This window comes from Trachypithecus francoisi, unplaced genomic scaffold, assembly GCF_009764315.1.
Source record: "Trachypithecus francoisi isolate TF-2019V2 unplaced genomic scaffold, Tfra_2.0 Lachesis_group3, whole genome shotgun sequence".
NCBI lineage: Eukaryota > Metazoa > Chordata > Mammalia > Primates > Cercopithecidae > Trachypithecus > Trachypithecus francoisi.
The window spans coordinates 2,878,382-2,890,968 of record NW_022681468.1 but is presented as its reverse complement, the minus strand read 5'-3'; the positions used below and the strand labels follow the sequence as shown (position 1 = coordinate 2,890,968).

The following is a 12,587-nucleotide window of genomic DNA, read 5'->3' as shown; positions in this document are numbered from 1 at the left end:
GAAACAAGACTCACAGCCGCCGGGGTGAGACGGGTTTATTGTGCACATTTACACAGCGTCAGCAGCGCCGGGTGGCAGTGGCCACACTCCTGTGGCCGGGCTGCTCTACAATGGCATTCAGTTTTCTTCACCACACTATGTACAGTCAATGTTCCAAGGTGATGGGCTACAGTGCTGCATCAGTGACTCTATACACACATTTATACATAAATTACACACAAGACTCATACATGAAAAATAGAGCCTAAGGGCCTGTATTTTAATGAGAAAAAAAATTTCCAACATAGTTCGGGTAGCTTTGAATGGTCTAGTCAAAAAATACTTTTGGTATATAAAAAGCCTGTACGTACAGTTCACACCTCAGTGAAGCGCCCTCCTCGCCTTGAGGCTGGGCCTGGGACAAAGGTGGTGTCCTCACAGCCAGCCCGGGCAGGGAGATCAGCAGAGGGGCTGGCCCCTGACCCCATCTCCTCTGCCCCAGCTGCTGCCCCTCGGGGGCGGCCCCCCCGATGCCAGGCACCTGCCATCCTTCAGACACCAAACAGCCCCATCTACCTGGCCGTGGTCTGCTCTCACACCAGTCCACCCCCAGCCCCAACCCTGATTACCCTCTGCTGCCACGGCCTCCAGCACCTGACTCCATTCAGAGAACTGAATCTGAGCTTGCAGGGGTGAGAACCACACTGAGCAGCATGAGAGGCTGTGAGATCACAGGAGAAGAGTATACGCTGAGGCTCTTCCGATGGTCACTTGGTCTTAGGGGTCCTGGTGCCCGTGGCGTGGCAGTCCAGCCACAGTGCTGGGCCTGCACAGTCAGCCTTGAGGTGAACTGGAACGGGAAGCAGAACCCCCAAGGCGGCCAGGCAGAGTGGCTGCTGGGAAGCACACACATCGGCCAGCAACACTGGACACGCTTCCATACAGAGGCTCCTTTGGTGATGAAGGGAGGAAGAAGGATCGTGTGAGGGGAGTGTGAGAAAGGATGAGTGTCCGGTTCGGTGACAGGAGGCAGGGCTGTCGCAGGGGAGCAGGCCTCACAGCCACGGACAGTGTTCACTGCTGGAGGGGGTGATGGCCTCGGGGCCAAGTCAGTCAGAGCTTCCGTCTTCACTGGCAACCAACCAGGGGTTACGGGACCTTCTTAATGGCAAGAGGGGTGGGTATTTTGAAAGCGGGTATTTATTTGGATTTATAGTAATTGGCAAAATTCAGTCCTTGGAGGTGAAAGTACCCCTCCCAGTTATGGGCAAACTGGAGAAAGGGCCTCACCTGGAAACTGTAGGATTCACATTGTGGACGCTGTCTGCTAAAGTGAGCACCATTAAGACCATTTTCTAGCTTCAGCTTCCCTGGGAAAACGGCACAATCATCTCTTCAGTGGCTCCTGGTAGCTGGCAAGACCACGCGGTGCTCCAAAAGGAAGTTCAGGCGAGCGTTCGCTGTCGGGGTTTGATCCGTGGATACAGCTGGGAAGCAACGGAGCCGCGTCAGGACAGGAAGCCACACATACAGAGTAGGGCCAGCCAGACCCGACCCCTGCTCCTCACCTCAGCCACCCTGAACAGCCGTGCAGCACCCTTCTCCCTCAAGCCTACGCTCAGCTGCACCTCTCTATGCTGAGACCCACCCAGCCCCCTTTCAAATGTGCCTCGTACCCCCAGAATATCCTATTTCTCTCACAGCACTTCATGCCACCTAACGACTTGTGACTGCCTGTGGCTCTCAAGGTCATAAGCTCCCCTGGGCAAGGGTCTCTGCCTGGCTCCCTGCTGTGTTTGCCTGGCCAGGAACCTTGGCTCAACAGGGAGCCCCTGGCAGCTCTGCAGGGCACATAGAGAGAGCAGAGGCAGCTCCCTCTGCCAGAGGACTGATGGAATCACAAGTCCAATACAGAGCTAGCAGCCTGCACGTTCCCACCTCTCTCCTCCGTTGGAGAAATTTCTAGGCTGCAGAGATTTCTAGATTGGGGAAAGTGTGGGTGGGGTGAGCTGGGCCGCTTGTTGAAGTTCATCCTGAACCGAGCTCATTGAGCTGCCCCTCACTGGGGCACTCGGCCTCCACATGGGCCTCCATGGCGTGAGCATGGCCAGGGAAACCTCCTGGGGCCCTGCCTGAGCCTCATGCCAGCACTGCCAAGTAGGCACCTCCCCCATACACAGGGGGCTGCTGAGGCTCAGAAAAAGCGAAGCCTTCCTCCCCAGCCCCACAGCATGATAGGACCGCATGCTGTACAGAGACAAGGGCAACTAGTTTCCCAGTGAGGAATCTGAGTGCTCACCCCCAGCAGGTTTTTGGGCACATAGCCCTCCCGGTCTCCAAGGCGAGCCCACCACCACTCAGTCTCGCTTTCGTCCTTGCGCCTCAGGATGGTGAGGGCGTCCCCTTCGTGGAAGGACAGCTCATCACTGTTCTGGGCCTCGTAGTCCCACAGAGCATACACCACACCTTTGTTCATCACACCCAGCTTTTCCTGCACCCCTGGAACCAGAGAGCAATGGTCAGGCCTCAGCAGAGGGTGGCCTGCAGAGAGGGACCCTGCTCAAGGAATAGGACCCGGTCATGCTGCTGCCGAGGCTGCTCTCAGCAGGCCCCACAGAGGCCAGCGTGGGAGATGAGAGACTACTGGAGACTAGTGCTCCCACCTGATACCTCCTGACACCTCCCCTGCCCGGCCCAGCTGCTGCTGCTGCTGCTCCTGCTGCCGGCCCTAAGTCCTGCAGGACAGACAGGACAAACGAGCTCCTGAGTCCCAGGGCAAAGGTGACACTTTGGTGACACTCAGCAATCACAGCGAGAAGAGATTTCTAAAGCCACTAACTAGAGCAGCTGTGACTGCGCTTGGATGGCAATGGACAAACTACACACAACTGAGCCCTGACCGAACAGCTACTTGTGGGTCCCTGACAAAGGGCCTTCTGTGGGGACACTGCTTCCGAGGCCCAGTTGTGGTGACCGTGGGGCGCTTCCCCTCCCTCTGGTGGTGCCACTGTGACTGCAGCCTCCTCCTCACACTGGCTGGACTCACCTGGGGGCTGCTGTGCCTCCCCAGCCCTACCACACAGCCTGAGAATTTGTTGCTTGGCTCTGTTGCGGGAGCTTGGGCCAAGGAGGGCATCGCCTGGCTATTTTCATGGATAATTTCCACCCTAGGGTCCAGTATAGGGCACACAGTATGTTCTCAAGTAATGTGTGGAATAAGTGACTCGGGACTGTTTAATACTCAGAACAGAGAAGATGTTCCAGCTCTTGGAAAATGTGGCCCTGGCTAAAGCAGCTTAATTAGGACATGAGCCTCATTCATCAGATGTTTCCGGGGAATGGCCAGGGCCCCAGGCCACCCCAGGAATGGAGCTGGCCCTGCTTCCGGAAGCAAGGGTGCAAAACATCTATGCAGAGCACAGCCAAGTCGTTCTGTTTTCTTGGGAATCTGGCACAGAATCTTTAACAACATGGACTTTCAAACATGTTTTCAGGAATGAAAACAAGGGGCAGTGTGACCTTCACTTGACTGAGACATCCTGGCTGCCCCTGAAGAAGGTGGAACAGCTTGAGAATGCTGTGCTGCCGGGCACGGTGGCTCACACCTGTGATCCCAGCACTTTAGAAGGCTGAAAGTGGGCAGATCGCTTGAGCCCAGGAGTTCGAGACCACCCTGGGCAACATGGCGAAAAACTGTCTCTACAAAAAATAAAAAAGTACAAAAAATTAGCTGGCTGTGGTGGGACAAGGCCGTAGTTCCCAGCTACTTGGGAGGCTAAGGTGGGAGGATCAATTGAGCCTGGAAGGTCGAGGCTGCAGTGAGCCATGATCGCAACATTGCACTCCAGCCTGGGTGACAGAATGAGACCTTGTCTCCTGTCTTAAAAAAACAAACAGAAAGCTGTGCTGAAGCTTCTCTGGCACCTGCCGACTACTGCCATGGCAGTACCATGGCAGACAGCACCACTGTGGCCCCAGGCCTCCCGTGCATACCGTATAGAAACTGGGAGCACTGGATGTAGCCTTCCTCCATCTCCTCACACTTGTCTGCAGCAGTTTCAATGTCGCTTATGGTTGAGGCAAAAATGGCGGCACCACTCTCCACCAGCTGTTTGCAGAGGTGAACGCTGTTACAAGAGGCAGCGCAGTGCAGCGGCGTCCTGGAATAGAGCACAGGAGAAGGTGCAGGCCTGGCACTGCCTGTCCTATAGGTCACGGCCCTCAGAGATTTCCCTTTAAGGAATCTCATGGAAGGCGTTCGCCTTTGTGCCATCAAGTCTCTGTGTTGTTTCTTTAAAGGCATGATTTCCATGAGCCAATTGTTTCAGACCATACATACATTTTGAAAAGGGGGCACAGGGAATGGGTTAAGAAATGGCCAATCCACAGATGTTCACGCCACACTGCATGGTGATGTGAATGTACATAATACACTGAAACGCACATTTAAAAATAGCTAAGATGTGAAATTTTATGTTATGTGTATTTTACCACGATTCAAATACAACACAATGACAGCTGTCTACAAGTTCAAAATAACCCCCACAGGAGACCAATGTGTCTCGCCCAGCAGCAGAGCTCCCGAAGGCAAACGGAAATGAACAATGCAACAACCTACATGCCTGACCCAGGGGGATGCCAAGGCTGCTTTTCACACGGAGCACAGAGTGTGAAGAGTTCATATGGAACACATGAGAACGGGAAGATGGGATGACTCACAGAATGCTTAGATTGCAATGTTAATGATGGGGCACAGAAGGAGCATAACCACAGCCATGTTTTCAACAAAATCATCAAGAGAAAAGGCTGGAAAGACAGGCAAGGAAACCCTGGCACCAGCTATCTTTTAAGGATGAAATGATGGGTGTTCTTGCTCTAATTCTCTTCCGTGCTTCCTGTTTGTCTAGAACATGCATTTTTTCCTTATGTAAAGTAGGGAAAGTAAATCTCTCCACCCCACACCCCCACAGGGCCTCACCATCCATCACTATCAGCAGCATTCACGTTGACGCCAAAGTCCAACAGGAACTTCACGATGTGATGGTGGCCAGCACAGACGGCGTTGTGCAGTGGGGTGATCCCTTCATCGTTGGGCTTGCTGGGATCTTCCACCTAGGACACATGGCCTGTGAGTGCCCGCCCCCTCGCCCCCAGCAGCGTGCACTGGTCCCCAGCTGCAGCTCACCTCATAGATGATCCTCTGCACCAGATCGAACTCTCCTTCCAGAGATGCATCTAGAAGCAGTGCCAGGGGGTTAAACCGGACTCTCAGCCCGTGCCCTGTCCGCTCCGAGTTGGGCTTCTTCAAGTTGGTCCGCTTGCTCTGTTGGGAAGGAAGCAAGCTTTCCAGTTAGAGCTGGTCCACTAAAGTCTAAGAACCCACGCCTGCTGTGAGAGTGGTGAGAGCTAAAGCCCAAAGACAGTGGCTCCGCGAAGCATCCCTGGTGTGGCAGCAGGAGCAGCACCCAGGTGACCACCTCAAATAAGGGGCAGGGCCACTCTATGCTCACTATAAGGGAGAACACTGCTCTGGGGCCTGAGTCCGTGGCTCACTCACAGAGGGACACGGCTGTGTTTGGCTTCTGGCCACTCCTCGGAAGACCCTGTGGGAGGGAGGGTGGCGTGTGACCGCCAAGTAGCTGAGGGGAGCCAGCAGCTCGTTCCTGCCCACGTGCGATAGGGTTCTTCCTGCTACAGCACCAGATCCTAGCGGAGAGAACCCCACCGCGGGTTGCCTGAGATGGCGCCTGGCTCCCTCTCTGCTCCATCAACACTGACCTCCCACCCAGGACCTTTGTCTAGATGCTTCTTCCCTTGTCTCTCTCCAGGACCTTCAGGTGCCAGCGACTGCTCCCCTTCCTCAGGAAAGCCTCTGGAGCTCCCTGACCAGCTGTCTGGAGCTCCCTGGCCACATGCACAGTGTGGCCAAGCTCCATTTGTCATGCCTTTTCATGCCCCATTTGTCTGTGTGACTGACTGTCCTCCCCACAAGACCTAACTCAGGGACATCCCTGGTTCTCACTGCTCCCAGCACAGCCTGACCAAGGGAAGGACCCCAGAGGTCCTAGTTGCATGAATGACCAGGAAGGCCAGGCTTTGGTCTAGCAATGACACCCACCGTGGAGGTGGCAGGAGGGTGGCTGGCAGGGGGAAGAGGTGCTAGAGGGACCTGCTCTTCACCCGGAGATGGGGCCTCGACCACAGGACTTGGGATCTGCTCCGTGGAGGGGACCGTGGCCACATTGTTGTTATTGTCCTCCGCCGGCTCGGCAGTTTGGTGGGTGGTTTGCGGACAGATGAGCTCCTCTGGTTCGGGGGAAGGTAACTCATTATCATTGGCATCTGACGACGGGGCAAGCTCGGCAGGGAGTGGGGCTGTAGGCTGGGCAGGGGGGGGCTCTTCCAGGTTTCCATTGGCATTGGTGTTTCCATTGTCCACATCGGCCAAGGTGCCCATGAAGTCCTGGGAGGGGCTGGGCTGGTAGAAAGGGGCGCCCTCCATGCCGCCGGCCAGGGTGTTGAAGCGCTGGTACAGCAGCTTCTGGATGTTGGGCCCGCCGGGGCCCTCGGGCTCTGTGATGGAGCTGCGTTTCTTCAGAGGCCGGGGCGCGTTGGCCAGCTTCCTGCGGAGGGCCTCCAGGTCCGCGTCACTCTGGTAGCGCAGTGGCGAATGCACGATGGGCGTGAGCTTGGTGGGGCTGAGTGGCCGTGGCAGGCTCTCCACGGCGCTGCCATCTGTGGGGGCGGCGGGGCCGTCCTGCTCGGGCTCTTTCTCAGCACTTTCTGAAGGTGGCTGAGGCTGTGGTGTGCCCGTGGACAGAGACCCGTGAAGAAACGGCAGCGGCGATGGAGATGTTGAACCCGAAGGTAAAACAGGCTTACCATACACTGCGGGAGACACAAAGGGCAGAGGCAGTTTCGACCTCACTGCAGAGATCTAGTCATACACACCTATGATTACACCAGAGACAGGCTCCTGCAAAGAGACACATATACATCTGCTGCTGTTCTTCAATTCTCATTTCAAATCTCTGAGGAAACCTCCTCCTCCTAGAGCCTCCACTGACTCCTTCTGAAAGGTGCAGTGCCTCTCTTATGTGTCGGTTTTTATATTTGGGTTTCCAGAACTGGAGCTTTTTCAGGAGAAAAAAATAGGTTGCTAACCAACTTTCCCTGCTAACCCAACAAGCCTGCCTGTTTTCTAGCCAAGGAAAAAGACAAAAACCACTAAACATGCATCTGATTCTCGGACTAACTCAGATGACGGAGAAACACGCGCCTCCTCAGAGCAGGATGGTTTTACCTGGAGGTCCAGGAGCTCTTGAGAATGGTCTAAGCCTTTCCCACCATGGCCATAACCCTCCCCACAAGGGAGCACTGCACCACCACCTGGGAGGTCCCTGTGCAGGGAGTGACCAGACACGTCCAGGAATCCCTCAACTCTGAGTCTAGAAGCTGCAGCCAATGCCCAGGAATGTCTAAGGAGGCCCTAACCTAGAACTGACCTGCAGCTTCCTCCCATAAGAGCTGGAAACACCACCAGCCTCTGTGGTAGGTGTGGAACTAAGCTACCTTCTCTCAGCTGCCTTCTTAGAACATCTGAGCTCCATAACCCAAACCAAGGCTTTCCTCTCCTCTGGGCTATGGGGGAGGCTCCTAAGCAGCAGATGCCCTCCTTAAATTGCCCATGCCCAGGGGCTGGGTTCAGCCACTGCCAGGAGGGCCGATGGTCAAGGCCACCCTCTGCTCACTGGACAGCTCCTGGCACAAGTTACCATGAAACAGAAGGAAAAGAGGAAATTCTCAACATCTCACTCTTTCTGGAGCTGGATTTCCTAAGTAGCACAGGGAGGTGGCTGCTCTGACAGGAAGTCAGAGAACTGTGAGCCATCTGCAAAACGGCCTCCTCGATGCATTCCAGCTTCCATTCCCTTCTCACACTGACACCCAACGCTGTACTTTTATGTAAGAATTAAGTTTAACCCTAAATAGCACGTGGCCCAAATATAAAGATAGGCATTAGTATTTTCTTAATTAAAAGTATAATTTTCTAGCCCAAGAAAAGGAGAGTATAAACCCACTCTACCTGCTTTAACTGACTTATTTAAGGCGCTGTGTGCTGCCGGCTGGTAATTCTTAGGTGGTGTGGCTTGCTGGAGGTACATGGAGTATATGGAACTTGAATTCACTGTCTGGGGTCCTTTCCTGGGAGACTGTGGCCTTGATCCTTTATCGGCCAGGAAGGGCCTAATGGCCACTGTCAGTGGGAGTTCAGGCTTGCTGTCCCCAGCTGGAAATGCAGGTGGTCCCGCTGGCGGGTACGTGGGACTTGGCGGTACAGAAATCCTCTGCTGAATCTGTTGTGAAGAGCCTGGCTGGGGGGCGCTGCCTGTGGGGGGCAGTAGGGTGGGCCTCTGTCGACTTGGCAGGCCTGCATTGGGCCTGGGCAGGCTGCCTTCCTTCCTCCTTTCCAGGGAGCTTGTCGACCCAGGACCCAGAGGTGTGGGACTTGGGTATGTCCCATAGCTTGGAGGCAGCTGCTTGCCTACACCCGGGATGGGAGGTGGCACTTTACCCATCTCGGTGCCCTAAGTTTAGGTGTTAAGAAGAAAAACAAAGTCACCCTTTGAGCAGTTAAGCATATTTCCACCCACATTCCCGAAATAATACACAGTAGGATTTGTAATCCGTCAAATTGGCTGGGACCAGGGCATGGGGCACACTGTTGGGCTCATTGCCTGTCTGCAAAAGTTCTGACCGAAAGGTGTGTGTACTCGTGGGCTGCTCAGGCTCTTGGCGCCCAGTAACCCTCTCAGGACTTCGGGTGTTGTCTGGACAATAACAGGATTAACTTGCCTCCTGACAAGTCATACCCTTTAGATTAGTACTAAGGCAGAAGAGAGCCCTGTTGAAGAGCTTGCTTGTGTTTTGTGATAAAGACACAGGCCTACCGGCTTCTCCGCAGCTCCCAGTGCTGAGAAAGGCACAGGCTGGCTGGAGACGGTGCCCTGCTTGACAGACCCCTCCACGCTTGGATCCTTCCAGTCTGCACCAGCCACCTGCACTGGTTTCACTGAAGAGCTAGAATTCTGTTTTAATGTTGGCCAGTTTCCATCATTAGCTTGAAAAGAACACAGAACTTAAGTAAAACTTTTCTTGATGTTAGTTGAACCAACCTAAGAATAACACCCTGCCAGAAACAAAAACAGCACTGGGATATCCCATTCTGATGCAGATCCATTAACCGAGTAGTCGACCACCAGCCACATGCACAACTGCTGATCTCCTCCAGCGCCCACAGACCCGTGCACAAGACCAAGGGACGGGCTCTGCTGGCGCTAACTGCCAATGCCCAAATCGCCTCAAGCGTTACCAGAGACTCACGCCAAACCAAGGTTCCACTGCTGCGGGCCTGGGGCTGCGCCCTATTTCAACACAGGTCAAATCCATTACATTAGCACCACCAAATAAAACAAGCACTGGCCCTTACTTTTGAAACATTGTTTATAAATACAATTACATAGAGCAATAGAAAAGATTGATCTTTTGACTTCATAACAGGTTTGACCTGTAGCACTTTCATTACTGAGATAAAAAGTTCTGTCCTCTAAGGTCACTTATGATCACAGAAGTCCCACCCAAGTCCCCATTGATGTGCGTAGCAGGAGGAGCAGGCTATCATTCTGTTGCAGTGATTAGAAAGCCAGTCATCAACCCCAAGTTTTTAGGAAAGCCACTGAAATGATACGTTCTTTATGGAGTATTTTCCAAACTGAAAAAGGGTGCAGAAGTGTCCCCTGGTAACACAGGACCCCTCACAGTGGCCTAAAGTCCATTACAACACAGGTTCCTGGGTTTCCTTTCACAGGAACAGGTGCTGAACTGAACTAAAGTGTTCAACACTTCCAGCGCCACCAGCAATATGGGACAGACAGCAATCAGAGGGACTGTTTTGGGCCCTCCTGGCAGGAACAGCACATCCCCTTCCCTTATCCCATCTGCCAGCACAGGCAACTAAGCAGCAGCAGGAAAATGATTGGTCCTCACAACAACGCTTGAGCCAGAACTCTGGACTCACAGAACATGACAAGGAAGCTTCCCAACTGCACTCTGAGCGCCTGGGCAACACAGGGGCCCACCAGCCGCAGCCTCACACGGCTGGCTCCTAAGCCAAACCGACCCGATGCAGCAGCACTGCAACCCCAGCTGCATACACTGCTGGGCTGCTGAAGTATGACGCTGCTAAACATCACTGCTGGCTCCAGGCAGCAGCTTCTGCGACAGCTCTAGTCAACCTGCGTGGGTCCTGGCGAGGCATTCCAAGGCCCCTGCCATCTTGCTCCGCGTGGCCTGGAGGATGTGTGGCCAGAAATCTGCAGGCTCCCCAAAAACAGGCCTGTGCTCTCAGGGTCACAGGGAATGTGGCTGTCCAGCTGCTTCTGAAACCACCCAGCAACAGGAAGTTTTATGGAAATCAGTCATAGTGGGGACCAGAAAGCAATTTTCTCCTTTCTTCAAAACAAGGCAAGAGGTATAGAAGGAAAATCACTTATTTTCATTGTAGAGGAACAATTATCTTTTAGTATGATTGTAAAACTAAAAGCCTCATAATAAACTCAGAAAATTATCTTAATTTTGTAAAAACAAACAAAAAACCCTCCAAAACAAAACCCATGCTATGCCAGCATCTGTCCCTCGGTGTCACACCCTTTCTGAGGATGGGAGGGTGCATGTGGCCCCACCCAAACTCCGTACCTGTCTGTTGAAGAAAGGGACAAATTGTGTTTGTGTGGCATCTTTTTCAAGTCTAGATGTGATAAGCAGACCTTTGTCAGTTTGGAAAAACAAGTGACAGTTGATTTTGTACATATTAAAGAGGACATAGCTTCCCACTAAGCTTGTCAGCCAACATACGGTTTACAAATGGGCTTGCAGAGGGCCGCGAGGAGCCATAGTTAGGCCCGACGTCGAGGTCTGACACAGTCCATGAGCTGGTCACTCTGGGTTTACTGTGGCCATCTGTGTGACACAGAACCAGGACAGCCAACAGCGAGGGATTAGAGTCCCTGCCAGGAGGTTTCACACCCCAGCTCCACCTCTGGGCTGAGCTTCTGTCCCCACTCTGAAGGCGAGCACAGGTTTCCTGTGTCCATGACTTTAAACCACAGTAGAGACTAGGACCAGGGCTTTGTGAAGGCATCTCCTTCCTGCAACCCCTTGAGGCAGCACAGCAGACACCAACAGGGATGGGGAACAGCAGACATTCTCAGCTTGGGGAGTTTTTCAAAGGAAGTCAGCAGAGAAGGAGCTGGCTGTGCTAATTACCTCCCACTGGAAACAGACAAATATCTACTCCTACCACAGGGTGGTTCAAACTATAAATAACAGCTTAGCAGAGCAAGCTGTAGTTAGGGGTTCATGCCAACCCCATACTTTATGTGGCTGCTGAGACACGGCCATAAGGGATCTGAGTGGGGGCTTGTGGCTCACAAGGGCTGGTGATGGCCTTCTCTTTCGGAGTTCAGAACAAGCCCCAAGCTCCCCAGTGGGGGCAACAGATGTGTCGCTGTCCCTCCTGGGGGCCAGGCAAGAGAAAATGAAGCAAACAAAGATAAGCACAAATCCACCACCAATGCTGAAAAGGGGGCTCGAAACACAGGCCTGATGGCCAGAGAGTTAACAGTACTGTTTTCATAAATGAAGGCGTGTTTCAATACATCAGGACAGGGCTTCCTGTGTGTTACAGGGAAATGTGTCAACCCCAGTCATAAAGTCTTACTGCAAGGAAGTCCCAACACTTTCAGTGCATTGGTTGAGAAACAGACTCTCCACAAACAGCTTGCCCTCTGCTTGGCAGGGATGCCACCCGTGGACTACACTGGAGCACGGAGCTGGAGGCCCAAGTCCATCACACACACCATTGTGAGGTCAAGACCAAGGCAACGATGTGTGGACTTTGATCAATGAGGACAGAATTCTGTTTGTAGGGGCAGCCCCGCTACCTGGCTGGCTGCAGTAGAGTTGTGGTGAGGCATCCATGCCGGCCCTCAGTGTCCTCAGGGTAACGAAACCTGCAGTAGCAGAGGACACTTGTGGGTCAGCTTTTTTTTTTTTTTGAGATGACGTTTCACTCTTGTTGCCCAGGCTGGAGCACAGTGGCACGATCTTGGCTCACTGCAAGCTCTGCCTCCTGGGTTCAAGTGATTCTCCTGCCTCAGCCTCCCGAGTAGCTGGGATTACAGGCGCCGCCACCACACCCGGCTGATTTTTGTATTTTTAGTAGAGACGGGGTTTCACCATGTTGGCCAGACTGGTCTTGACCTCCTGACCTCAGGTGATCTACCTGCCTCAGCCTCCCAAAGTGCTGGGATTACAGATGTGAGCCACCGCGCCCAGCCCATGGATCAGAGTTTTAATTAATCATTTGTGTTTTGAAAAACCACACAATAGAGACCTCTGGTTCAGTAAAAATAACTTGTTTTCTTTTTAGGGTTGTTACCACGGGGGAACACAGCTCCCCACGTGCCTCAGGGGGAGACTGAGCCTGGAGTCTGATGATGTGTGGGTCAGAGCCTCAGGAGCCTGCCATGCCCCCTACCCCTCTACCG

At 53.4% G+C, this 12,587-nt stretch overlaps 1 protein-coding gene across 2 annotated transcripts in view; it reads right to left on the bottom strand.

Annotated features, from left to right (window-relative positions):
- Nucleotides 1–18: 18 nt before the first annotated feature.
- PPP1R13B (protein phosphatase 1 regulatory subunit 13B) overlaps nt 19–12,587 on the bottom strand; it is a 132,111-nt gene continuing 119,542 nt past the window's right edge. For both annotated transcript variants that reach the window (XM_033191121.1, XM_033191120.1), the window contains exons 10-17: nt 8,931–9,100; nt 8,066–8,567; nt 6,098–6,867; nt 5,165–5,302; nt 4,958–5,091; nt 3,973–4,139; nt 2,279–2,478; nt 19–1,466 (exon numbers count right to left, since the gene is read on the bottom strand). In XM_033191121.1, the coding sequence (XP_033047012.1) occupies nt 1,425–1,466; nt 2,279–2,478; nt 3,973–4,139; nt 4,958–5,091; nt 5,165–5,302; nt 6,098–6,867; nt 8,066–8,567; nt 8,931–9,100 (2,123 nt within the window). In that variant the 3' untranslated portion in view covers nt 19–1,424. The remainder of the gene's footprint in view (nt 1,467–2,278; nt 2,479–3,972; nt 4,140–4,957; nt 5,092–5,164; nt 5,303–6,097; nt 6,868–8,065; nt 8,568–8,930; nt 9,101–12,587) is intronic.